A 27,626-nucleotide genomic window follows, 5' to 3' on the forward strand; every position below is an offset into this window, starting at 1 on the left:
CACATACATTTACAGTATATGCAAGGTTCCTCAGTCGAGCAATGAATTTAAAACACAGATTCAACTACAAAGACCAGGGAGGTTTTACAATGCCTCAAAAAGAAGGGAAGCTATTGGTAGATGGGTAAAAAAAAATGGACATTAAATATCTCTTTGACCATGGTGAAGTTATTAATTACACTTTAGATGCTGTATCAATACACCCAGTCACTACAAAGACACAGGTGTTCCTAACTCAGTCGCCGGAGAGGAAGGAAACCGCTCAGGGATTTCACCATGAGGCCAATAGTGACTTTAAAACTATTACAGAGTTTAATGGCTGTGATAGGACAAAAATGAGGATGGATCAACAACATTGTCGTTACACCGCAAAACTAACCTAATTGATAGAGAGAAAAGAAGGAAGCCTGTACAGAATTTAAATATTCCAAAACATGCATCCTGTTTGCAACAAGGCACTAAAATAATACTGCAGAAAATGTGGCAAAGCAATTCACTTTTTTTCCTGTATACAAAGTATTATGTTTGGGCCAAATAAAATACAACACATTACTGAGTACCACTCTCCATATTGTCAAGCATAGGGATGGCTGCATCATGTTATGGATTGGCTTGTAATCATTAAGGACTGGGGAGTTTTTCAGGATAAAAAAATTAATGGAATGGAGCTAAACAAAGGAAAAATCCTAGAGGAAAACCTTCGGACCACGCAGCCGTCATACTGCTCAGGAAGGAGAAGCATTCTGTCTCCTAGAGATGAATGTACTTTGGTGCGAAAAGTGCAAATCAATCCCAGAACAACAGCAAAGGACCTTGTGAAGATGCTGGAGGAAACAGGTACAAATGTATCTATATTCACAGTAAAACGAGTCCTATATCAACATAACCTGTCACTCAGCAAGGAAGAAGCCACTGCTCCAAAACCGCCATAAAAAAACAGACTACGGTTTGCAACTGGACATGGGGACAGAGATCGTACTTTTTGGAGAAATGTCCTCTGGTCGGATGAAACAAAAATGGAACTGTTTGGCCATAATGACCATCATTATGTTTGGAGAAAAAAGGGGGAGGCTTGCAAGCCAAAGAACACCATCCCATCAGTGAAGCAAAGGGGTGGCAGTATCATTTTGTGGGGGTGGTTTGCTGCAGGAGGGACTGGTGCACTTCACAAAATAGATGGCATCACGAGGTAGGAAAATAATGTGGATATATTGAAGCAACATCTCAAGACATCAGTCAGGAAGTTAAAGCTTGGTCGCAAATGGGTCTTCCAAATGGACCATGACCCCAAGCATACTTCCAAATTTGTGGCAAAATGGCTTAAGGACAACAAAGTCAAGGTATTGGAGTTGCCATCACAAAGCCCCGAATAAACTGAAAAGGCGTGTGTGAGCAAGGAGACCTACAAACCTGACTCAGTTACACCAGCTCTGTCAGGTTAAGTTAAACATTTTAAAGGCAATGCTACCCAATACTAATTGAGTGTATGTACACTTCTGACCCACTGGGAATGTGATGAAAGAAATAAAAGCTGAAATAAATCATTCCCTCTACTATTATTCTGACATTTCACATTCTTAAAATAAAGTGGTTATCCTTACTGACCTAAGACAGGGAATTTTTACTAGGATTAAATGTCAGGAATTGTGAAAAAGTGAGTATAAATTTATTTGGCTAAGGTGTATGTTAACTTCCAACTTCAGCTGTATATATATGTTTTAATGGTTTGGAGAGCCTTTACCCACGAAATAATGTCTATTGATGAATAACAAAATAAGGTGGTTTTCTTAATCCTGAAAGTTGTCATATTCAGGTCCATGAAATATTGAAAGGTGGGGGAAAAAGTGTACAATAGGGGTTAAACAATAATCCTATAACTCTACCCTAATTCTCACTAATCATGGGACTGTATGACAACGATCCAGTCGTCGTGAACTGTGCGCCAGGCTCCAGGTTTAACCTGCGACGTCTGTTCTGAGTTCCATAATGATTCAAATAGGCTACATGTCCCAAAGTATTGCTCAACGTTGACTAATATGATCCACTAATGCTAACAACCCTCGGGAACAATTTACAAGGACGTGACAGAGGAAAGTAAATTAAACGGAATAGAATCATTCAAAAATACATGAATGTGGCTCTTACTCACGGTGGCTCCCAATAGTGGCTAATATTTAACATATTTAATGATACAAAACATATTTAATGATACAAATTGTAAAATAAACTGGAGAAAAGCCCAGGCATACAATCAAAACGTTCTTAAACGCATACATCAACTCGACAGGTTCAGTCTTACAGAAGCCTATAGCTTGGTCTCCAAATTTCATCCACACAAATTACGAGGGCACACAATTAGAAATCTAAATAACATAACACGTATATTTATAGACTATTTCACTGTGGAAAAGGGACCGCAATGCATGTCATGTTGATATGATTTTCAGTTTTCTTCCATATGGCTGGTTTCACATTCGTCTCCAGAGATCATAAGGAAAATGTGTATTGTGTGTATTTGTGTATTGTGTGTATAAAATGTGTATTTACAATCCCCTTCTCCAAATGGATTACTCATTCTCTATAGATATTATGAAGTTATAAATTACAGTTCCATTTACGCGCGCTTGACTCTGGTCAGAATCTGGGCCTTTGTCATTATAGGGTTCTGTATGTAGATGGGTGAAAAAAATCGATATTTAATCCATTTTGAATTCAAGCGGTGTGAATAATTTCTGAAGGCACTACACATATCGCCTACAGCATGGCAGTTTAAGACCACAATATGAAGAGCCACCAGATCGTAGTGTGTACACTGGTGGTCAGTTTAGAGCAGGGGTAACTCTCTCACAGCCAAGGTGTCACTTGGCACCTGTAATAAGCTCAGCTAAAGACACAGCCACTGTTCTCTGGACTGTGTGAACCAGTAATGGAAAGTCACACCCCACGTGTAACTGGGACTAAAGAGATGGTCAAACACAATTAAGGCCTTTCATAGTTTGCTGTGATTGAGAAACATGCTACAGTATGCTGACACTATGAGATAGTATAACCGACTTATTGAATAGTATGCATACGTTATATTTTATTAATGTTATCTTTATTTAATATGTGGATATTTTCACTTTGAAGGACCAGTCTTGAATCCCCTACTAACCCATATATTAAAAAAATTAACAATATGAGGAATTTCAAAATAGATTGTGATTTTATATGATCAGTTAAAGAACCAATGAGTTGCCCACCTCATGCACTGGGACTGGGGAGGTTTGTGGGGGGTTTCCTTCTTTAAAGTGTGCAAGTGTGCAAAGCTGTCATCAAGGCGAAGGGTTGCTACTTTAAAGAATCAAAAATATGACATTTTTTTTATTGTTTAACACTTCTTTGGTTACTACATGATTCCATATGTGTTATTTCATAGATTTGATGTCTTCACTTATTATTCTACAATTTCGAAAATAGAAAAAATAAAGAAAAACCCTTAAATGAGCCAGTGTGTCCAAACTTTTGACAGGTACTGCAGTTGGCTATATCAGTCCGCTAATACAGGACTATTAAAGGCCCACTACTTTCACTACTTTCACTACTTTCACTACTTTCACTACTTTTATGAATGATTATTATAATTTGTTTAATTCTCTCTCTCTCTCTCTCTCTCTCTCTATATATATATATATATATATATATATAGAATATATATATTTTTAAATTCACAAAAGTAGTGAAAGTAGTGAAAGTAGTGGGCCTTTAATAGTCCTGTATTAGCGGACTGATGTAGCCAACTGCAGTACCTGTCAAAAGTTTGGACACACTGGCTCATTTAAGGGTTTTTCTTTATTTTTTCTATTTTCGAAATTGTAGAATAATAAGTGAAGACATCTGCAGCGCGGGCCCAAACTATTTCCCACAGCTATGTGGGAGAGGCCAGTGGCCTGTGGGGTAGAGGCAGTGGCCATTAGCACCTCATAGTGAAAGCTGGAGCCCGAGCTAGCACCTGTCCTGTCCCCTCCCCATGCCCCCAAAACCTTCAGCCAGCTTGACATGGCCTGAGCCTTCCCAGGGGTGCGCAATCAGCACTCACTAGTTCTCCAGAGTTGTCTAAAGCCGTGAGTCTAGTTTTCGCCATTAAAGCCCTGTTTGGGGTTTTAGAGAAGAGCTGTGATGGATGTTCTCTAGATTCATATTTGTAGCAGTTGACCTCTATCATGTCAGTCAATCAAATGCATTTTATGAAGCCGTTTTTACATCAGCAGGAGTCACAAAGTGCTATACAGATACCCAGCCTAAAACCCCAAAGAGCAAGCAATGCAAATATAGAAGCAAGTGGCTAGTAAAAACTCCCTAGAAAGGCAGGAACCTAGGAATAAACCTAGAGAGGAACCAAGATAGCACGTCCAGTGCAGCAGGTTCCATAGCCACGTGCTGAACAGGATCACAAGATTTAAAAAAAATGTCTTAACCTTTATTTAACTAGGCAAGTCAGTTAAGAACAATTTCTTATTTACAATGACAGCCTAGGAACATTGGGTAAACTGCCTTGTTCAGGGGCAGAACAACAGATTTTTACCTTGTCAGCTCAGGGACTCGATCCACCAACCTTTCGATTACTGGCCCAACGCGCTAACCACTAGGTTACCTGCCGCTATATAGATGTCCGATATAATTGTTAACAATTCTTCATACAATATGCAAACGAAGAAATACAATTTATTCATTCTGTCCCACTTTACCTATAAATATCCACAGCTCCCATTTTTACTCTGCTTTTGGACCTGTGGTCCATGAGGAACTGCCTGGTGAAGTAAGTTGTTTCACACCTCTGGTAGAGTAAACAGCACCACCCACAACCCCCCCCCCCCCCCCCCCCCCCTCCAATGCTCTGTGCTGAGAAGTACCCCCCCACTCAAAATAGGTGAAATGATGGGACCCCTGAGTGGGTTCTATGTCTGACTCAAAACATCTCAACCAAGCGTAAGAGAGCATGTTTCTAATTCAGAATGAATGACTGGTGTGCAGTTCCTCATGTTCCTATTTTACAACTTTCATATCACTGTAGAAACCTGAATCAACCAGGTCTGTCTACCACTCTGTGGCCTATTACAGACTTAATGCCAAGAAGAACAAACCAACCATCGCTCACAGTACACTGATAGATTTATTTTATTTGTTTCATCTTTTCACAGTCACAAAACCCCAAAACAAAAAATATATGCAAAATATTTTTTTCCACGACAGACAATATTTTGAGATAAAAATATAAAAACAAAGAACAAAGTATGGCTTTCTGTTTCACAAAGATGCAGACACAAACATGAATGCACCCAAGAAGTGTATCCATAAGCCAATCCCTTTATAACAGTGATGCTGCTGCTCAAAAAGATGCTTGAGAAAGAAAAAATGTTTTATTGAATCCTCGCATTCAATTAAGGCTGATTTCTTCCTGCAACTCAATTGATAACAGGTATTACACAATGTATAGGAAATAATTATGTATACCTCCATATAATGGTACAGATGTTCTATAGACTAAAGGAAACCAAACCTACACTTTGAAAAAGGATGATGCAACATCACCTTTATTCTTGTTTTGTAGCTTTCTCTATTTTGAAATATGTTATTGTGTGAATATAGTGTAGATACAATAAGGATAGTCAAATGCAAAATAGTGTTTCAACAGCAAAGCTTCAGTTTGTGCAACTGTTAGATTGTTAGTATGACAGAAATAATTGGCAAAAGTCTTGTTTTGTATTGGAAAGAAATGCAATTGGCTCCACAATACTTGACAAGAAACAGCTAAGAAATGCTTAAACTAACTAAAGTGATTGTTAATTCAAGCCGGTACAGGCTACAATCCAGTCAGCTATTTACAGTGACACACACAGACAGCAATCATCATTCAGACGACTTACTTTTTGAACAACACATGAAAGACACAGAAACATTACTAACACACACATGCAACTCAGTCAACAGTTAGCAGAAACAGCACTGTGTGCTTCAGTGAATCTCCTATCACCAATAAGAGCATTTCCCCCACATATTTTAAAACTCATTTTTTCCCCCATATTCCTATGTGGTACCACTTCCACAGAAAAACTAAAGATGTTGTTGCATAGACAACACAAATAAACCACAGCCCAAGTGAGAAACTGAGAACATTTACATCAAGCACACAAACACACTCTAGGACCAAACAGTTTGCTGAATGAAGTTGCAAGTTAGTTTCAATTGGAAAATTGGAATGCAATTTTTTTGGTTTGATTGCAGGTGCATATTCAGCAGGATTACATTTTCAGAGCATGACAGCAAATAAGATTAGAATGGAACGGCCAAATACGTTATCTCCTAAATTTGATGGAGAATACTGCAGTAAATAGCAGTTGTATGCTGTTCCCTAAATGGCAACCTACTGAATATACCCCTTGTTAATGGACTATAACCTCAAACACTCAACTAAAGGTAATGATTCAAAAATACAGTATAGATGTGGTGAAGGATATTTGCTGTCCTCCCACTACATACTGTGGGTTGATTGAAACACAAGACGAGAATACATGGAGGGAATGCTACACTACAGTCAATATAGTTTACATTTTGGAGAGAAGGTAGAGTGTTTGAGTTGATAAGTATTCATTAAGGCAGGGCCAAGATTAAAACAAGTACCTGAATTCAAAATGGCATTGGAGAAAGATTCCCTTGACCAGAAATCTGTTTCTGGTTACCAGTCTCCATCAAGAGGTTTACATATTTTCCCATTCTTATCTTGTGTCGACAATATCGTACATTAATGGGGCAAACTATGGTTTTTAGACCAATAGATAAGGAATTAGAGAAATATTCCCATTTAATCCCAATAATAATTTTGATTTTTGGAGTTGATTTTAAAGCATTTCACTCCAAACACATCGTAGCTAATGAGACAGAACAGACAATGAAGAACACTGTTAGTTAGCATGTAATTAAAGGATCTCTATGTTGGTGGAACAAACTCTTGTCAGCTCCAGGTGGTTACAACCAATCTTGCATAATGCCTGTGTGTCTTCCAGAGGAACTCCGCCTGTAAAGGTGGCTCCTTGCTCCTGTGACCTTTAGCCAGTATGACCTCCTCACTGGAGTATCTTCTCCCGGGTCTCAGGTAGCTTGAGGGCCACCAGACCTCCACACACCAGAGCAGTACAGGAGAGGAGGATGGGGACAACTTTGGTGACCCCCACAAAGGAGGCAAAAATGGAGGTGCCCAGGATGGCCGCCAGCTTACAGAGAGCATTCAACACCCCAAACGCTGTGGCTCTGTGAGAGGAGGTTAGGGACATCGGTTAAATACACCACAGGGGACACAGTGGTGCAGCTGTCTAAGGCACTGCATCTCAGTGCAAGAGGCGTCACTACAGTCCCTGGTTCGAATCCAGTCTGTATCACATCTGGCTATGATTGGGAGTCCCATAGGGCGGCGCACAATTGGCGCAGCCGGGGTAGGCCATCATTGTAAATAAGAATTTGTTCTTAACTGACTTGCCTAGTAAAATAAAGATTGAAATTAAATGTACCATTTTCCATCCATTTTATTCAGTAACTGATGATAATGGGTTGACATACTTTTAACAGTATGAAGCAAATCATACAATATCATATCAACAATCTATTTCCAATAGGCACAATATAATAAATTAGATGGGCCTAGCTAATACATTCATGTCTGATTTCCAGATTGCTGTACTGTACCTTTTGGAGGCTGGGTAAAGTTCCACTGTGATGACCTCAATGCCATTCCATGCTGCCACGCTGACCCCACAGAACAGACATTGCCAGGCTATGATGGCCGCCTGACTGAAGCTCAGGAACAGGAAGAAGGTGCAGCCAGCTGAGATCAGCATGGAGAGGCCTGCAAAGGGAGAAGCAGATTGGGATCATAGTAGGAAACAGTGAGCTCAGTGGCACTGGCACATCATGTGCAGAGGGAGATGGAGCCGTGAGGTGTGCGGTAAGAATCAATCACACTTCGATGTTCCTTGATCATATATCAAGGCTCACACCCTTATAAAACTCAATGTTCATACTTTTCTCATCTGCCAATTGAAGAGCAGAATGTCAGAATAATAGCTGAGCTGCTGCTATACACTCAATCTACACCTGTCACGTCTGCACAACGCATCACCGGGGGCAAACTACCTGCCCTCCAGGACACATACACCACCCGATGTCACAGGAAGGCCATAAAGATCATCAAGGACATCAACCACCCGAGCCACTGCCTGTTCACCCCGCTATCATCCAGAAGGCGAGGTCAGTACAGGTGCATCAAAGCTGGGACCGAGAGACTGAAAAACAGCTTCTATCTCAAGGCTATCAGACTGTTAAACAGCCACCACTAACATTGAGTGGCTGCTGCCAACACACTGACACTGACTCAACTCCAGCCACTTTAATAATGGGAATTGATGGGAAATGATGTAAATATATCACTAGCCACTTTAACCAATGCTACCTTATATAATGTTATTCACCCTACATTATTCATCTCATAGGCATACGTATATACTGTACTCTATATCATCGACTGTATCCTTATGTAATACATGTATCACTAGCCACTTTAACTATGCCACTTTGTTTACATACTCATCTCATATGTATATACTGTACTCAATACAATCTACTGTATCTGCCTATGCTGCTCTGTACCATCACTCATTCATATATCCTTATGTACATATTCTTTATCCCCTCACACTGTGTACAAGACAGTAGTTTTGGAATTGTTAGTTAGATTACTTGTTGGTTATTACTGCATTGTCGGAACTAGAAGCACAAGCATTTCGCTACACTCGCATTAACATCTGCTAACCATGTGTATGTGACAAATAAAATTTGATTTGATTTTCCTACCTGTCCATTATAAGAACCAATACAGTTAAAATCATAGAAACCTATTACCATTGTACTTTGTCCAATACAGACCAACTCACCTATGATTTTAACCCTGCCTATCTTCTCCATGAACAGAGCTGATATGATGTTGCCGGGTAGAACAGCCAGGGACCCCAGGAAGCTGACCAGGTAGATGAGCACATCGTTCTCCTCGTCGATGTCCAAGTGACAACCCTTCTTATTATGGAGGAATGTGGTGTTCTCCAGCCTACAGTCTATGAACCTTTCCTCATACAGATCTGGAGGAAACGTGACAATGCCAACGATATAACATAAATAGTGTACTTGGAGAAACATTAACGGCTTTGCAATTCTCAGTCCACTGGTCAATATGTACTGTCTGTTTTCAGTGAAATATAGCAACGGTAATTGATGATTTTGAAATGCATTACATACTGCATTGTCATTATACATCATTCATTCATATTGAGCAGGACTTGATTTTTGCAAAAGTTCAATCTCTGTTGAACCTTTTTTCATTTTGGAAACATTCCAAAGGGTTAAACTTGTTGACAATGTGGTGCATTGGTTGGCCTACTGTAACACCTCCAGCGGCTCCCACCTGTGTTATAGAAGACAGTGGATCTGATGGTACAGTTCTCAAATATTGTTTCAGTGGACTCGATGTCCTCAAAGTAACAATCTTCAAACAGTGAATCCTCAAACTTAACAGACTTCATCTGTATGTTGATGAACCTAAAGGGATGGAACACAAAAGCATGATTCCTGAATTTTTGATAACTTGGCACATTACATGCTAGAAAGACAGACAGCACAGTCCTTCCTCAATATTGTCTGTATCATTGTGAAATAAGTAATAAGTGCCGTACTTACATAGAATGATATGTTACATTGTGATATTATCAAGAGACATGACAATGATAAATTGTTGTAATACAGTATTACTTGCTGTGGTGTAGTACTTAGAAGGGCCAGAAGGTGGAGCATGGATATTACATACTTGTCATTGATGTATTCTCCCTCTCTGTGGATCTGATTCTCCAGGGAGAAGTTGAAGTGGAAGCGTTCTACTCTCTCTCTGTGGAACACCTTGACTTTGGACTCATACTCCTCTTGCTGAAGGTATTTGATCATGTCAGGGAACCACACACCCAGTCCATAGTAACTGGAATACGATGGTATCAGCGTTATTGGACCACAGTAGACAACATTAAAATACAGTATTTTGGCATCCTAAATGGCACCCTATTCCCTATATAGTACACTGCTTTTGACCAGGGCCCATGGGAGGAATTTGGTGCCATTTGGGACACAGACTGTATCGACAGGTATTTACAATCAGCTGCTCACAGTATACAATCTTTCCTGTTTAGCATCACATATATTGTACATATACAGTGCCTTCGGAAAATATTCAGACCCTTGAATATTTTCACGTTTTGTTACGTTACAGCCTTATTCAAAATGGACTTTAAAAAAATTACATTGTCAGCAATCTACACACAATACCCCATAATGACAAAGCGAAAACAGGTTTTAGAAATTAACACATTTATTTTAAAAAACAAAAACAGAAATTCCTTATTACATAAGTATGCAAACTCTTTGCTCAGAGCAAAAAGGTCGAAGGAATTGTCCATAGAGCTCCGAGAGATTATTGTATCAAGTCACATATCTGGGGAAGGCTACCAAAACATTTCAGCAGCATTGAAGCTCCCCAAGAACACAGTGGCCTCCATCATTCTTAAACAGAAGAAGTTTGGAACCCTCAAGACTCTTCCTAGAGCTGGCCGCCCGGCCAAACTGAGCAATTGGGGGAGAAGGGCCTTGGTCAGGGAGGTAACCAAAAACCCGATGGTCACTCTGACAGAGCTCTAGAGTTCCTCTGTGGAGATGGGAGAACCTTCCAGGAGGACAAGCATCTCTGCAGCACTCCACCAATCAGGCCTTTATGATAGAGTGGCGAGATGGAAGCCAGTCCTCAGTAAAAAGGCACATGACAGCCCGCTTGGAGTTTGCCAAAAGGCACCTAAAGACTCTCAGACAATGAGAAACAAGATTCTCTGGTCTGATGAAACCAAGATTGAACTCTTTGGTCTGAATGGCAACCGTCACGTCTGGAGAAAACCTGGCACCATCCCTATGGTGAAGCATGGTTGTGGCAGCATCATGCTGTGGGGATGTTTTTCGACGGCAGGGACTGGGAGACTTGTCAGGATCGAGGCAAAGAGGAACGGAGCAAAGGGCAGAGAGATCCTTGATGAAAACCTGCTCAGGACCTCAGACTGGGGCGAAGGTTCACCTTCCAACAGGACAACGACCCTAAGCACACAGCCAAGACAACGTAGGAGTGGCTTCCGGACAAGTCTCTGAATGTCCTTGAGTGGCCCAGCCAGAGCCCGGACATGAACCCAATCAAACAGCTCAAGAGAGAACTGAAAATATACCGGACATGAACCCGATCGAACAGCTCTAGAGAGACCTGAAAATAGCTGTGCAGCAACGCTTCCCATCCAACCTGACAGAGCTTGAGGATCTGCAGAGAAGAATGGAAGAAACTCCCCAAATACAGGTGTGCCGGAGGGGATGGCTGCCGTGTTACAGGCTCCTAACCAACTGTGCTATTTTGTTTTGTTTTTTCATATTGTTTAACTCATTTTGTACGTAATGTTGCTGTTACTGTCTCTTATGACTGAAAGAGCTTCTGGATTTTTTCTTTAATGAGTGCGACTCGAAGGATATACTGCTGTGTCAAGACAAGGCCCAAATCCAAGTCATAAGTGTGAAGAAAGACAGAAAAAAAGGGGGAGGAGGACGGGGTGCCTTGTAAGAATTAGACGAGAAGTAGGTTAAGAAGGTCCCCAAGAACATGCAATCATTTAAAACAAACTGGACGATGTACGATTAAGACTATCCTACCAACGGGACAGTAAAAACTGTAATATCTTGTGTTTCCCTGAGACATGGCTAAATGACGACACGGATAATATAGAGCTGGCTGGCTTCTCTGTGCATCAGCAGGACAGAGCAGCTACATCTGGTAAGACGAGGGGCGTGTCTCTTTGTCAATAACTGCTGGTGAGCGATGTCTAATATTAAAGAAGTCTCGAGGTATTGCGTACGGCTCACTAAATCACTGGGGCCAAGCTTCCTGACATCCAGGACCTATATACTAGGCGGTGTCAGTGGAAGGACCAAAAAATCAGCAAAGACTCTAGTCACCTAAGACATAGAGTGTTCTCTCTACTACCGCACGCCAAGTCTAGGATCAAAAGGCTCCTTAACAGCTTTACCCCCAAACCATAAGACGGCTGAACAATTAATCAAATGGCCACCCGGACTATTTACATTGAAAGCTGCTACTCACTGTTTATTACCTATGCATAGTCACTTTACAAATTACCTCGACTAACCTGTACCGCCGCACATTGACTTGGTACCAGTACCCCCTGTATATAGCCTCATTATTGTTATGTCATTTTCTTGTGTTACTTTTTGATTTGATTCAATATTTTTACTTTAGTTTATTTAGTAAATATTTTCTTATCTACATTTCTTGAACTGCATTGTCAGTTAAGGGCTTGTAAGTAAGCATTTCACGGTAAGGTCTACACTTGTTGTATTTGGCGCTTCCAAAGGTGCTTCAACAAATTACTGAGTAAACGGTCTGAATACTTACGTAAATGTGATATTTCAGTTTTTTATTTTTAATAAATTAGCAACATTTTCAGAAAAACTGTTTTAGCTTTGTCATTATGGGGTATTGTGTGTAGATTGATGAGGAATAAAAACAATGTAATACATTTTTGAATAAGGCTGTAACGTAACAAAATGTGGAAGGCACTGTATTTACCTGAAGGCCATGGTGAACCAGATGATTGCCATGAACAGTGTACTCAGTCTCAGCTCAGGTCCCAAGAGAGAAGCAACGTTCTTCAGCACCTGCAATGAAAACACAGCATAGTGACACATCACATACTAATAGCCTGTTGGTGTTAATGTTGGTCTCATTAGTAATGTGTTTGATTTCAGAACATTTTTGGTCCTACCAGTTTGCACAGAGTGAGGGTCCGGACGGCCCACCGCTGCATAGCCGTCCCTGTGGCACTCTGGATCTCAATGAACTCATCCTCCTGGGTCTTAGGAGCCTTGATGTGTGTCACCTGAGGGGAATGAAATTATGTTCACTTTGTTTCATTATATTCTGTGAAGCTGAAAATGCCAAAGCAGCCCTTCAAGCAAGTGTTATTTAGTGGTCATCTGTGATGTTGTCTCTACACACCTGGAAGACCTTCTCAGGCTGGCCCTTTGCCCTCCAGTTGGTGTCATGGACATTCTTCAGGATCATCCAGGCCTCGTCATGTTTGGCATTCTGACAAAGACAGCCACATACTGTATTTCATGTCTGTGCGTTGTTCATGTTTCGTATTATGTTGCGTTTATTTATTAAAAACACTCACTCCCTGAACTTGCTTCCTGACTCTCAGCGCACATCGTTACACTGTAAGTCAAAACCTCCCTATAGTCCACACATTTCAGTTGTGTGTGTTTTTAAACCAAATACATCTGCAAACTCGGTTTGGGGTTTTGTATGAAAATATTGCATGATCAACACCATATGTTAAAGGTCCTGAGTATTACGTTCCTGTACTGTTCATCTTAATCTTAAGAAAATAGATCTTACCTCCAGGAGGAACCTGGGGCTCTCAGGCATGAACATGAGCCCCACCAGGGAGGTGATGGCAGGCAGGGCACAGACCAGCACAAACACCCTCCAGCTGTGGAACTGGAACTCTGTCCCCATGCTGAAGCCCCAGCCTGGAACACAACACACAACCTCAGTCATTATCTCGGTCTCGAGCCCCAGCCTGGAACACAACACACAACCTCAGTCATTATCTCAGTCTAGAGCCCCAGCCTGGAACACAACACACAACATACAACCTCAGTCATTATCTCGGTCTAGATCCCCAGCCTGGAACACAACACACAACCTCAGTCATTATCTCGTTCTAGATCCCCAGCCTGGAACACAACACACAACATACAACCTCAGTCATTATCTCGGTCTAGAGCCCCAGCCTGGAACACAACACACAACCACAGTCATTATCTCGGTCTAGAGCCCCAGCCTGGAACACAACACACAACATACAACCTCAGTCATTATCTCGGTCTAGAGCCCCAGCCTGGAACACAGCACAATACAATACAGCCACCACACAATCATCATCCATTACCTGTGTCTAGACTCTAGAACCTGGAACACAAGCCAAATCACTCCCTGGGTCTATAGGTGTGTTTACAGACTAATATTAGGATTACAAATCTATCAGCCAGTTAATTAACCCAACACATATGCTTAGTCCAGTGGAGACTGCTGAGCTCATAATAACGGCTAGAACGTAGCGACTGGAATGGCATACCATTCCACTTATTCCACTCCAGCCGTTACCACAAGCACATTCTCCCCAATTAAGGTGTCGCCAACCTCCTGTGGCTTAGTCGTGTTACATTACCATAACATCCAATGCAGGGACTGCTGTAGCTGAACTTGGGTGAACTTGCTTATGTCAGCAAGGAGGATGATATTAATCCCAGGTCATGGCCGCTATAGTAAGGGTTGTCTGTTGAGTGTTTAGTATGCAGTATTGTACTGTACCATAGTGAGGGATGATGCCCCAGGCTGTGAAGGAGGCATAGATGCCTCCCACCATCCAGAACATACACAGCCAGCTCAGGTGTTCCCCCCTCTTATCCATCTGAAGGAACTCTGAGAAGTAGGAGTAGACGATGGGGACAGAACCTCCAATACTGAAGGGAGATACAGAGGATTAGTATAGGAACTCATTGACAGATTATGATTGTAGATAACACAAGAGATTTGCTTTTTTATTTCACCATTATGAATCCAGGAAGTCCCTAGATGAATCATCTATTTTTCTAGGAAGAACAGACTTCAGTATTTTTGTAATCAGGTAAGTTTCCGAAAGGTCAGTAGTTGAAGGTCAGTAGTTTGAGCTTCCACTAATATCCAACCATACATAGATACACAATAGTCTAATACACCATGCTCCTCCAGCTGAGGTCTTCTGTATACACAATGTTTTTGCATACGCTTTGACCTGATTCTGGAGTCAGTAAGCAAAGCTTGCTTACATCCCTGTGGAACAATGCTATTCTGAGATAGCACAATGCTGCATTGTTGTAGGTGGAGGAGGAGAGTAGCTCTGAATGTGCTGAACATGGGAGGAAGTGTAATCTAGCACGAGTCCTACAGTAACTACTGCCTCTTCCATGTAGCTTCTTCAGAGGCTGTGACTTTGTAACCGTTACGTTGTTCAAAGTATATTTTATCAGGTCGAAAGGATCATGTTCACTTGTCCTATAGCATCCCAGTCACAACCCTAATTCCTTCAAGTAGAAACTCATCTCGTTTCCCCGCTCTCAATAGATGGGGTCTTTCTTACCCGATGCCGGAGATGAGCCTAAAGAAGAGAAAGAAGCCATATCCCTGGGCGAAGGAGGAGAGGAAGGCGAAGACACAGTTGATGGTGAGTGCCCAGATCAGACACTTCCGGCGGCCCAGTTTGTCTGCCATGCCTCCCCAGATGAACGCCCCAACCATCATGCCCAGGAACACTATCAAACCTGCAGGAGAGAGAGAAAGGCAAGACACAGTCAGTAGCCAGTACAGGTACAGTTCACTAGCAGACATGTATCTAGTGATTTGAACTCAGTGAATAAAGTGGAAGGTAGATTCCACTCAGCACACTTGAGGTGACCATACATTCTGGTGATGCGGTGTGCTTTTATGGATCACAGAACAGTATTTTAGGGACACCTTTGATGACATACAGTATACAGAGTTGTTTTTGAATGCTCAACAACTGCCACAGCATCGGCAGCAATGCTGAAACTGGATATCTGGACATTGGTGCCACTTTGATGTTGTCCACCAGGAGACAGGCTTGTACATCCCTCCTGACAGACAGACAGTGGAGGGCAATGTCCTAGGGCAGTATTGAGAAATCTCTCTGTGTAATACAATACATTTTAACTGAAAACACCCCAAAAACAAACAAAATAAATTGTTGGAATAGTTGTGCATTTGTAAATATATTTTTGTACTCTGCATTCTGACTCATTCTCAAGGCTAGGTCAGAGGGGTAAAATTGCGTTTCTAAGGTAACGACAGACAAAATTTATTTTTGGTCAAATTGAATAGCCTTGAATGGTATTTTGTGAAGCCTTAACAGGTATCATATTTCTATGTCATACCACTTTAAGGACTTTAACCTGTATCAAAAGAAACATAACAGTATTTAATGTGTGCATTTGTCCATCTCTCAAAGCTTGACTTTAACACCTATTTTTTGCATATAATGAATGCTTGCATAAAAAAAAAAGTTTTGTTTAAGTACGCTAAACGCTGACATTTGATATAATCATGAAGGTGTATGTGTAAGGGTTTTCCTGTGGTGAAGGAGAGGCGGACCAAAATGCAGCATGGTGGTTATTCATGTTTTTAATAAAGACAACTATACATGAACAGACTAAACAAAACAAGAAAAATGAAAACCCAAACAGTCCTATCTGGTGCAAACACAGAGACATGAACAGTCACCCACAAAACCCAACACAAAACAGGCTACCTAAATATGGTTCCCAATCAGAGACAATGACTAACACCTGCCTCTGATTGAGAACCATATCAGGCCAAACATAGAAATAGGCAAACCAGACACACAACATAGAATGCCCACCCAGCTCACGTCCTGACCAACACTAAAACAAGGAAAACACACACGAACGATGGTCAGAACGTGACAGTATGTGTTTCTGCCTCAAAGTACAGTATTTTCTAACCTTGGGTAATAAAGCCTATTAATTAAGCCCCAGATAAGTACAGTTGAAGTCGGAAGTTTACATACACCTTAGCCAAATACATTTAAACTCAGTTTTTCACAATTCCTGACATTTAATCCTGTGAAATGTCAGAATAATAGTAGAGAGAATAATTTCAGCTTTTATTTCTTTCATCACATTCCCAGTGGGTCAGAGGTTTACATACACTAAATTAGTATTTGGTAGCATTGCCTTTAATTTGTTTAACTTGGGTCAAACGTTGTGGGTAGCCTTCCACAAGGCCGATCTTTGTCCCCATGTACAGTTGCAAACCGCAGTCTGGCTTTTTTATGGCAGTTTTGGAGCAGTGGCTTCTTCCTTGCTGAGCGGCCTCTCAGGTTATGTTGATATGGGACTTGTTTTGCTGTAGATATAGATACTTTTGTACCTGTTTCCTCCAGCATCTTCACAAGGTCCTTTGCTGTTGTTCTGGGATTGATTTGCACTTTTCACACCAAAGTACGTTCATCTCTAGGAGACCTTCCCGAGCGGTATGACGGCTGCATGGTCCCATGGTGTTTATACTTGCGTGCTATTGTTTGTACAGATGAACATGGTACGTTCAGGCATTTGGAAATTGCTCCCAAGGATGAACCAGACTTGTGGAGGTCTACCATTTTTTTTCTGAAGTCTTGACTGATTTCTTTTGATTTTCCCATGATGTCAAGCAAAGAGGCACTGCGTTTGAAGGTAGGCCTTGAAATACACCCACAGGTACACCTCCAATTGACTGAAATTATGTAAATTAGCCTATCAGAAGCTTTCTGGAATTTTCCTAGCTGTTTAAAGGCACAGTCAACTTAGTGTATGTAAACTTCTGACCCACTTTAATTGTGATACAGTGAATTATAAATTAAATAATCTGTCTGAAAAGTATTGTTGGAAAAATTACTTGTGTCATGCACAAAGTAGATGTCCTAACCGACTTGCCAAAATTAGAAACGAGAAATTTGTGGAGTTGTTGAAAACGAGTTAATGACTCCAACCTAAGTGTATGTAAATTTCCAACCGTAGATATAATTCATGTGCCCATTCAAGTACTGTACATCAGCGGCCTGCTTGACTATTGCAGATGAGAGCACTTTTCTATGCACTTTATTTGTACATCTAAACCATTACTCAGTTTACCTGTAGCCTTTCAACCTAACCCTATCACTGGGGAAGAATCTCCCAAAAAGAACACATTTTACCACCAGCAGCCTGTGCCAAGTGCCAGCGCCTAGCATGGTGGCATGATGTCACTGCAGATGGCAATGCCATGGGGGGTGTGGGTGATGACTGGTATGAGAGCGAAGACTCGGGCCTGCTGTCAACGGATAAACATATGGAGATGAGGATCAATCCCCCAACCTCCTCTCCCTGTAGAACAGTGACAGTGCTGCCACTCTGCCTTCTGATTGGACAGTTTACATCCATTGAGTCAGAATGTTTGCAGTGATCACAGTGAAAGTGTGAATTAGAGGCATCTCATATTTTAGTAGACCAATTGAGGCTGATTGATTATGGTTAGGAATTTAAAATCTAAACCATTGAAGTAAACTGTAGTGTATTCTGTACATTTGGAATGAAAAATGTTGAGGGGCATTGGATAAACTGTAGATTAAATTACCGTAAAGAGCAACATTTAGGGCAAGATGAGATAGTGAATAACTAATAGGATACCTGACTGAATTTGTAATCATGCCACACTTAAACAGAAAAGCTGCTAACTTGTTCTTTTTAAATCTAGATGTTACACAAGATAATTATACAGAACAAAAATATAAACGTAACATGCAACAGTTTCAAAGATTTCACTGAGTTACAGTTCATATAAGGAAATCAGTCAATTGAAATAAATAAATGAGGCCCTATTCAATGGATTTCACATGACTGGGAATACAGATATGCATCTGTTGGTCACAGATACCTTAATAAAAGGTAGGGGCGTGGATCAGAAAACCAGTCAGTATCTGGTGTTGCCACCATTTGCCTCATGCAGCGCGACTCAACTCTTTCGCATAGAGTTGATCAGGCTGTTGATTGTGGCCTATGGAATGTTGTCTCAATCCTCTTCAATGGCTGTGCGATGTTGCTGGAACACCTGTCGTGCATGGTGAGTATGCAGGCCATGGAAGAACTAGGATATTTTCAGCTCCCAGGAATTGTGTACAGATCCTTGCGACATGGGAGCATGCATTATCATGCTGAAACATGAGGTGATGGCGGCGGATGAATGTCACGACAAAGGGCCTCAGGATCTCATCATCTGCATTCAAACTTCCATCGATAAAGTGCAACTGTGTTCATTGTCCGAAGCTCATGCCTGCCCATATCATAACCCCAACGCCACAATGGGGCACTCTATACACAACGTTGACATCAGCAAACCGCTTACCTACACAACTCCATACACATGGTATGCGGTTGTGAGGCCGGATGTGAGGCCCGCCCTCCTTTTGGCAAATCCGACCATGACTCCATCTCGTTGCTCCCCTCCTATAGGCAGAAACTAAAACAGGAAGCTTCGGTGCTTAGGTCTATCCAACGCTGGTCTGACCAATCGGATTCCACGCTTCAAGATTGCTTCAATCACATGGACTGGGATATGTTCCGGGTAGCCTCAGACAATAACATTGACGTATACGCTGACTCGGTGAGCGAGTTTATAAGGAAGTGTATAGGAGATGTTGTACCCACTGTGACTATTAAAACCTTCTCTAACCGGAAACCATGGATTGATGGCAGCATTTGCACAAAATTTAAAGCACGTACCACAGCATTTAATCATGGCAAGGCGACTGGAAACATGGCTGAATACAAACAGTGTAGTTATTCACGCCGTAATGCAATCAAACAAGCAAAGCGTCAGTGTAGAGACAAAGTGGAGTCGAAATTAAACGGTTCAAACAGGTTCTACAGACAATCACGGATTACAAAAAGAAAACCAGCCCCGTCGCGGACATCGACGTCTTGCTTCCAGACATTTTAAACAACTTCTTTGCGTGCTTTGAGGACAATAAGGTGCCACCGTGGCGGCCCCCAAACAAAGATTGAGGGCTCTCCTTCTCCGTTGCCGATGTGAGTAAAACATTTAAATGTGTTAATCCTCGCAAGGCTGCCAGCCCAGACGGCATCCCTAGCTGTGTTCTCAGAGCATGCGCAGACCAGCTGGCTGGTGTGTTTACGGACACATTCAATCAATCCCTATCCCAGTCTGCTGTCCCCACATTCTTCAAGATGGCCACCATTGTTCCTGTTCCCAAGAAAGCTAAGGTAACTGAGCTAAATGACTACCGCCCCGTAGCACTCACTTCTGTCACCATGAAGTTCTTTGAGAGACTAGTCAAGGATTATATCACCTCCACCCTACCTGTCACACTAGAACCACTCCAATTTGCTTACCGCCCTAATAGGTCCACAGACGATGCAATCACCATCACACTGCACACTGCCCTATCCCATCTAGACAAGAGGAATAACTATGTAAGACTGCTGTTTATTGACTACAGCTCAGCATTCAACACCATAGTACCCTCCAAACTCATCATCAAGCTTGAGACCCTGGGTCTCGACACCACCCTGTGCAACTGGGTCCTGGACTTCCTGACGGGCCGCCACCCAGGTGGTGAAGGTACGAAACAACATCTCCACCGCTGATCCTCAGGTGGAAAGTTTTAAGTTCCTTGGTGTACATATCACCGACAAACTGAAATGGACAGTGCGCAACAACACCTCTTCAACTTCAGGAGGCTGAAAAAATATGGCTTGTCACTGAAAACCCTCACTAAACTTTTACATGTGCACAATTTATCACCGTCTGGTACGGCAGCTGCTCCACCCACAACTGCAGGGCTCTTGAGAGGGTGGTGCGGTCTGCACAACGCTTCACCGGGGGCAAACTGCCTGCCCTCCAGGACACCTACAACACCCGATGTCACAGGAAGGCAAAAATGATCATCAAGGACAAATAACCACCCGAGCCACTGCCTGTTCACCCTGCTTCCATCCAGAAGGGGAGGTCAGTCCAGGTGCATCAAAACTGGGACAGAGAGATTGAAAAACAGCTTCTATTTCAAGGCCATCAGATTGTTAAACAGCCACCCCTAGCACAGAGAGGCAGCTGCCTACCTACAGCCTTGATATCACTGGCCACTTTAATAATGCCACTTTAAGAATGTTTACATATCTTGCATTTCTCATCTGTATATACTGTATACTGTATCCTACACTATCTATTCATTAATATCTATTGCATCTTAGCCACTCTGTCACTGCTCATCTATATATTTTATACCAATATATTCGTATCCTATTCCTTTACTAGATTGTGTGTATTAGGTTTTGTTGTGGAATTTGTTCAATATTAGGTTTTGTTGTGGAATTGTTAGATAATACCTGTTAGATACTGCTGCACTGGCGGATCTAGAAGCATAAGCATTTCGCTACACTCTCAATAACATCTGTTAACCATATGTATGTGACCAATCAAATTTGATTTGATTTGGACATACTGCCAAATTCTCTCAAATGCCATTGGAGGAGGCTTATGGTAGAGAAATTTGCATTACATTTTCTGGCAACAGCTCTGGTGGACATTCCTGCAGTCAGCATGCCAATTGCACACTCCCTCAAAACTTGAGACATCTGTAGCATTGTGTTGATCATTACACATTATATGATTAGACAGCATGATCATTACACAGGTGCACCTTGTACTGGGGACAATTAAATACTACTCTAAAATGTGCAGTTTTGTCAAACAACTGTATGACAAAACTGCACATTTTAGAGTGGTATTTTATTGTTCCCAGCACAAGGTGCACCTGTGTAATGATCATGCTGTTTAATCACCTTATTGATATGCCACACCTGACAGTTGGATGGGTTATCTTGGCAAAGGAGAAATGCTTAATAACATGGATTTAAACAAATTTGTGCACAAAATTTGATATAAATAAGCTTTTTGTGCATATGGTAAATTTCTGGGATCTTTTTTTTCAGCTCATGAAACATGGGACCAACACTTTACATGTTGCTTTTATATTATTGTTCAGTGTATGATCCAGCTTATCCTGTATCCTCTGAGTTCCTAAAAGTTGACTCCACCCTATTTATTCAATTCAATTTCATTCAATAATATATATTTTTTAATTATCCCAGAAGGGCAATTACTTTGTCTATGTGAGTCAGTCTGAGATCTGAGGGCTACAGAATATACAGTGCTGTGAATAAAAGTTGCTCGTGATTGTGATTGACAGAGTGTAGTTAGCCAAAGGGAAGTGAAGCAGCAGGCAAACAGTATGTATCCTAGACACAAGGTCAGTAGAGTGGCTATTGATCTCATCTCCTCAGCCACCTGCTGACTCAGTACTATCAACCAGTACAGCCGGATGGGCTGCTGGGCCGCTGAGGCTGGGAAGGCTGTGGAGAGGGAGAAAAAACTGCCCTCTCATTCCAGATACTTGTCTCCTTGGACAGCTTCCACCCACAGGTTTCAAAGGTTTCAAAGTGGTGTCTGACTCCACCACTGCACTAGAACAATGTGTCCAACTCTTCAAAGAAGTCCTATTCTCAACCCCATTTTCTCAAGTCTAGTTTGATATATCTCTGTCAGTTCTTATAGATATGTAAACTTTCATCTAGCCTTTGAGTAGAAAACTTTCAACATTTGGATGCCCCTTTTTGTGTTGCAATATTCTACGGCAGTCTCTGAGAGCAACTTTTGCATATAGCTAGCTGCTTATGTTAGGGTGGAACGGAGAGAGAACCACATTTCCCTCAGACATGGGCCTACAAAATACTGCATAGTCTCAATCAGTGTGATTGGTGGCATGCCGCAGATCGCTCCAGTTGCCAAACTCGTGTTATTTGCCGTGGAGAAACAGATAATCAATTTTTCCCCTGCTTCACTAAGCAGGAATATATTGAAGTAAAGTAGAGCATAAAAAGCATCCAGATTCATCTTGAAATCAACTGTGCCATTAGCTTATTTGAGAACTTTTTTAATTTACGGAGCACTTAAGTACCTGCCGGCTAGTATTGACTGCAAGGCTGCTATTGGCTGGAACCATCCCCAAGACAATCCACAACTTAGCTTTGATTTTTTACACAGTTTGCACTGATATCCACAGAATGTCGTGCAGGGACTGACTTGTGTCCTCTGATGAATTCTTTCATTTGGTATCAGAACTTTAAGTAAGACATTTTGAAGATATAACATTATTATTTTCCCAATACAATTCAGACTCTTAATTCAGCATCTTAATTCAGCCTCTTATTCCTTTTTCCCAGAATGAATTGACCAAGACGTTATACAAGACAAGTGTTAATATGGGTTGTATGTCTTCCAACAAGTGTTGGCATTTAGCCATGACTCACCTAGCATGCCTTTCTCTCCATTGGATAAGCACATGTCCTTCTCTGCGCTGGGCAGCACGAACCCCACCACAAAGCACTCCACCCCGTCAGCCATGAGGGCTAGGCCCAGCACTATAAACAGGCTCCACTGGAACCGTCCATGCCCACAGTCCTCCATGATGTCCTCATACTGCTCAGCCAGCTCCTCCAGCTCCGTGGCCCCTGCCTGAGCCTGCCTGGCCTTGGCCCTCGCTGCCCTCTGGGCCGCCTTCACCTCGTCAGGGTGGGGGATCCCCTGGTACTCCCCCTCGTACATCTGGTCCTCGTCATCATGGCCCTCCGTGGCATCGCTGGCTGCATCCTCCTCCTGAGGGTAGGACTCGCCCTGGTAACCGTAGCCCTCCTGGTCTCCTCCCTCTCCGTAGGTGCCGTAGGGGTCACCTCCTCCTTGGTGGTACACATTGTTCTGGTAAGGATCAGCCATGCTATCGCTGAGACGTTACAGCCAAGTCAGCACTGTTGCAGTAAGATCCTTCAGGTGATTCTGACTAGATTGGCATAATTCTGGGCACCTTGGTCCGGTGTTCTGCTCCTTATGTGTTCTGGTATTCCAGGTGCTATGCTGTCGCTGTTTCTTGTTCCTGTTCTGCTAATCTGAGGAGGGTGTTGTTCAAGTAATCTTTTGAACAATACCTGGACTGGAACAATAATGATTGTTTTCGAATAACTACCTTTGACTGTTCAGTTCTTCACAAGGCCTCATGCTGAACCTGAAAGAGGAAGTTTATTCAGTTATGCCATCCAAATTTCTTATGATTGATAACAAAATCAATACTCTGTTGATTTACTCAGAAAACATGGGAATGTTTCTTCATTTTGAATAGATTTGACTGGGAGATGACACTAGAACTCAGACATACTGTATATTATTGGGATCTACTGCACATGGCATTGACTGTATCTATCCATTGGGTCTCAGCGACAGCCCTGATATCTGCCTGCTCTTCTCTCTTAAAACAGAAGAAATAAAACAGTTATCCTGCACTTTCGTTTTCAATCTAATTTGTTACCACACAAAAGGCTTATAATGAGACGATTTCTGTTGTTCTAATGCACTCAATACTGAAACACCTACTGAAATTGAATGAATATGCCTCAGGGGGTTAATTTTTTCACTGGAACAATAAAATATTTCCTTAACATGATCAATTTCAATATGTTCCTTAGAGAATTCCTATTGCTACTTATACATGTCTTTACCAACAATAAGTTACCCCAGGTCATAGACTAGATGTATAATGTAATAACCTCTCAGACCATTCAGCTAACACTTAAACACAACAATGACAACAATAATAAGGCACCCCATACCTGATGAGCCTTATAATTGTGTAATTATATATATCACTTTCACAATTTCTCTGTACAGTTAATAAATTAACAGGCTGGGTTGTGGGACAGTGGATGCGCACTGATAATTCTAATGGAACTGTTAACATGCATTACCCGGAGAATGCGAGGATTGTGGTGCTATTACTCCCTGCTTTCAACCAATCAGCCTCCAGGATCCAAACAACCGTTTTATAATTGTAAATGATTCTAAAGTTTCATATGGTGCAGATTGGAATCTAGATTCTTGTTAAACCTCTGAACATTCATTCTGATATTGAGATCAGCGGAACCCTAACGAATCTCCCCCACTAATCCACCCCATAGCAGTGCTCTTTAAATCTCTATAGCCAGAGAGCAGTGAGGGAGGGAATCCACACTGTCACAGTCACAAGCAGGCCTTTTCCTCAGCCCTCTCAAACACCAAAGAGCCTGGTAATGCTACAAATGAGATTCGTCTCGCCCTGGGCGACGCTGGCTGGCTGTCACTAGTCTCTCAACTGGCTCTCTGGATAGGATGCCTCCACTCCAACTTCCCCCTCCTCTCTATCACTTGTTCCCACCATGTCACTACACTGAGATGACACTATGGCTGCTGTCAAGGAAGTGTTGCCACATGGGCATCAGAGTCTAATCATTCATCTGGTAGGAATGAGGCAAATGTGACTCACTGAGAATTATCTCTACTTTTTGAATCTTTTAGAAGTTTTGTGAATCTACCCCACTACATATTCTATATCAGCCAACCTTTGAGTATTTAATAGCCTATTTTGTAGTGGTAGTCAATGAGAATAGGATTAATTTGTTTCTCCATTGTAATCATGGTGTAATGAGGGACACCGGAAGGTACATGGGCATCTTCTTGGATTCATTAAACGGATAAGGAGTCCCAGGAGGCCAAGCCAGGAACTGCGTGTGTGTGTTTGTGCGTGTGTGATGATGATTCCCTGGATCTACACTACATGACCAAATGTATGTGGACACCTGCTCGTCAACTATCTCATTCCAAAACCATGGGAATTAATATGGATTTGGTCCCCACTTTGCTGCTATAACAGCCTATACTCTTCTGGGAAGGCTTTCCACTAGATGTTGGAACATTGCTGCGGGGACTTGCTTCCATTCAGCCACAAGAGCATTAGTCGGGCACTGATGTTGGGCGATTAGGCCTGGCTCGCAGTCTGCGTTCCAATTCATTCCAAATGTGTTTGATGGGGTAGAGGTAAGGGCTCTGTGCAGGCCAGTCAAGTTCTTCCACAACGATCTCGACAAACCATTTCTGAATGGACCTCGCTTTGTGCATGGGGGCATTGTTATGCTGAAACAGGAAAGGGCCTTCCCCAAACTTTTGCCTCAAAGTTTGAAGCACAGAATCATCTAGAATGTTATTGTATGCTGTAGTGTTAATATTTCTATTCACTGGAACTAAGGGGACTAGCCTGAGCCATGACAAACAGCCCCAGACCATTATTCCTCTCCACCAAACTTTACAGATGGCACTATGCATTGGGTCAGGTAGTGTTCTCCTGTCACCCACCAAACCCAGATTCGTCTGTCGGACTACCAGATGGTGAAGCATGATTCGTCACTCCAGAGAATGCGTTTCAACTGAGTCCAATGGCGCCGAGCTTTACACCACCCCAACAGACGCTTCGCATTGTGCATTATGATCTGAGGCTTGTGTGTATCTGCTCGGCCATGGAAACCCCTGTTATGAAGCTCCCGACGAACAGTTCTTATCCTGACGTTGCTTCCAGAGGCAGTTTGGAACTTGGTAATGAGTGTTGCAACCGAGGACAGATGATTTTTAAGCGCTACAGCACTCGGCGGTCCCATTCTGTGAACTTGTGTGGCCTACCACTTCACGGCTGAGCTGTTTTTGCTCTTAGACGTTTCCACTTCACAATAACAGCTCTTCAGTAAGGCCATTCTACTGCCAAGGTTTGTCTATGGAGATTGCATAGCTGTGTGCTCGATTTTATACACCTGTCAGCAACGGGTGTGGCTGAAATAGCCAAATCCACTAATTTTAAGGAGTCACACTTTTGTATATATAGTGCATGTCTTCCTCTCTGACATCTAATCAACACTTCCCATCCTCCTTCACACACACCCACCCACCCAGCCTGGCTGCCTTCAGCAATACAGCAACATTCTCTCACCTCTCCATGCAAGCACTCTAGTTCACACAGCACTCATGCACCAAGGCCCTTCTCTCTACAAAGAGGAAATGAATGGCAAATTGGATGAGAACAGGGAGCAAAGAGGCGCAAAGCAATACCTGTGACAGATTGGAGGGTTGTCCTGTATGATACAATCATACTGCATGAATAGAATAGGGGTTCAGGAAAAGAAGACTGCTTATGCCATGAGGTATAGTATCATTAGTAATGCATGGGACGAGAGCTCCCCAAGGCATTGTTCTCACTAGTTTGAAAAGGGTTGTCTGAGTAAAATCAATTTATAATACATTTTGCAGCAGCTGTTCCCCCTGCCCAATTCCATAGCTGTCGGAATGATATTGTTTGTCCATCTGTGTTTAGTTTAAATCTGGAATCCTTAGTTGCTACATACATTTTTGGACTCATAAATTAATTATATATACCCATTTATTCTTAAATGCCTCATGAGCTAATTTAACTGTTGTACGCATCAGAACCCAAAATAAGATTGTTTACAAACCTTGTAGTAAACCAATGTAAATGTAAACAAACACTGTATAGCCTCAAAGCATAGTTAAAACTATAATTTTGATCTCATGGATGGTCAGTCCTTGCATCCAAACCTCTGTCTATGAATTAGAGAGCTTTTTCCACATACTTTTGGTCATGTAGTGTATTTTGTTTAATATTGCAGTGGCAAGACCATGAAGCACATGGGATATGGGCCTTGAAGTTCTGCAGCATTGCTGGTTTTCCTCCTGCCCATCTAGGCTCTTAATAAGGGACTGTTTCAGACCCCAGGTGAGTGGGCTCTCTAACCAATCGAATATACTGTGGAGTACAAAACTGAATATCTATCAATTATCTGTGATGTAGAAAAGAAAACCAGCAGCAGCTTGAGACCTGGATTTGAATAACACTGATGTAGGATATATATTTTCC

General features: G+C 42.0%; 1 protein-coding gene across 3 annotated transcripts in view; it reads right to left on the minus strand.

The window, feature by feature from the left end:
- Nucleotides 1-5,133: 5,133 nt before the first annotated feature.
- LOC110510003 (synaptic vesicle glycoprotein 2B) overlaps nucleotides 5,134-27,626 on the minus strand; it is a 41,891-nt gene continuing 19,398 nt past the window's right edge. For 2 of the 3 annotated variants that reach the window (XM_021591382.3, XM_021591303.3), the window contains exons 2-13: nucleotides 23,155-23,903; nucleotides 15,357-15,537; nucleotides 14,549-14,700; nucleotides 13,571-13,704; nucleotides 13,169-13,258; nucleotides 12,936-13,049; nucleotides 12,740-12,828; nucleotides 9,887-10,051; nucleotides 9,488-9,621; nucleotides 8,964-9,164; nucleotides 7,720-7,879; nucleotides 5,134-7,287 (exon numbers count right to left, since the gene is read on the minus strand). In XM_021591382.3, coding sequence (XP_021447057.1) covers nucleotides 7,104-7,287; nucleotides 7,720-7,879; nucleotides 8,964-9,164; nucleotides 9,488-9,621; nucleotides 9,887-10,051; nucleotides 12,740-12,828; nucleotides 12,936-13,049; nucleotides 13,169-13,258; nucleotides 13,571-13,704; nucleotides 14,549-14,700; nucleotides 15,357-15,537; nucleotides 23,155-23,617 — 2,067 coding nt within the window. In that variant the 5' untranslated portion in view covers nucleotides 23,618-23,903 and the 3' untranslated portion in view covers nucleotides 5,134-7,103. The remainder of the gene's footprint in view (nucleotides 7,288-7,719; nucleotides 7,880-8,963; nucleotides 9,165-9,487; nucleotides 9,622-9,886; nucleotides 10,052-12,739; nucleotides 12,829-12,935; nucleotides 13,050-13,168; nucleotides 13,259-13,570; nucleotides 13,705-14,548; nucleotides 14,701-15,356; nucleotides 15,538-23,154; nucleotides 23,904-27,626) is intronic. The other variant, XM_021591461.3, reaches the window with a different exon arrangement.

The sequence above is a fragment of the Oncorhynchus mykiss genome, chromosome 1, assembly GCF_057628025.1.
Source record: "Oncorhynchus mykiss isolate SJ-2025 chromosome 1, ASM5762802v1, whole genome shotgun sequence".
Classification (NCBI taxonomy): Eukaryota; Metazoa; Chordata; class Actinopteri; order Salmoniformes; family Salmonidae; genus Oncorhynchus; species Oncorhynchus mykiss.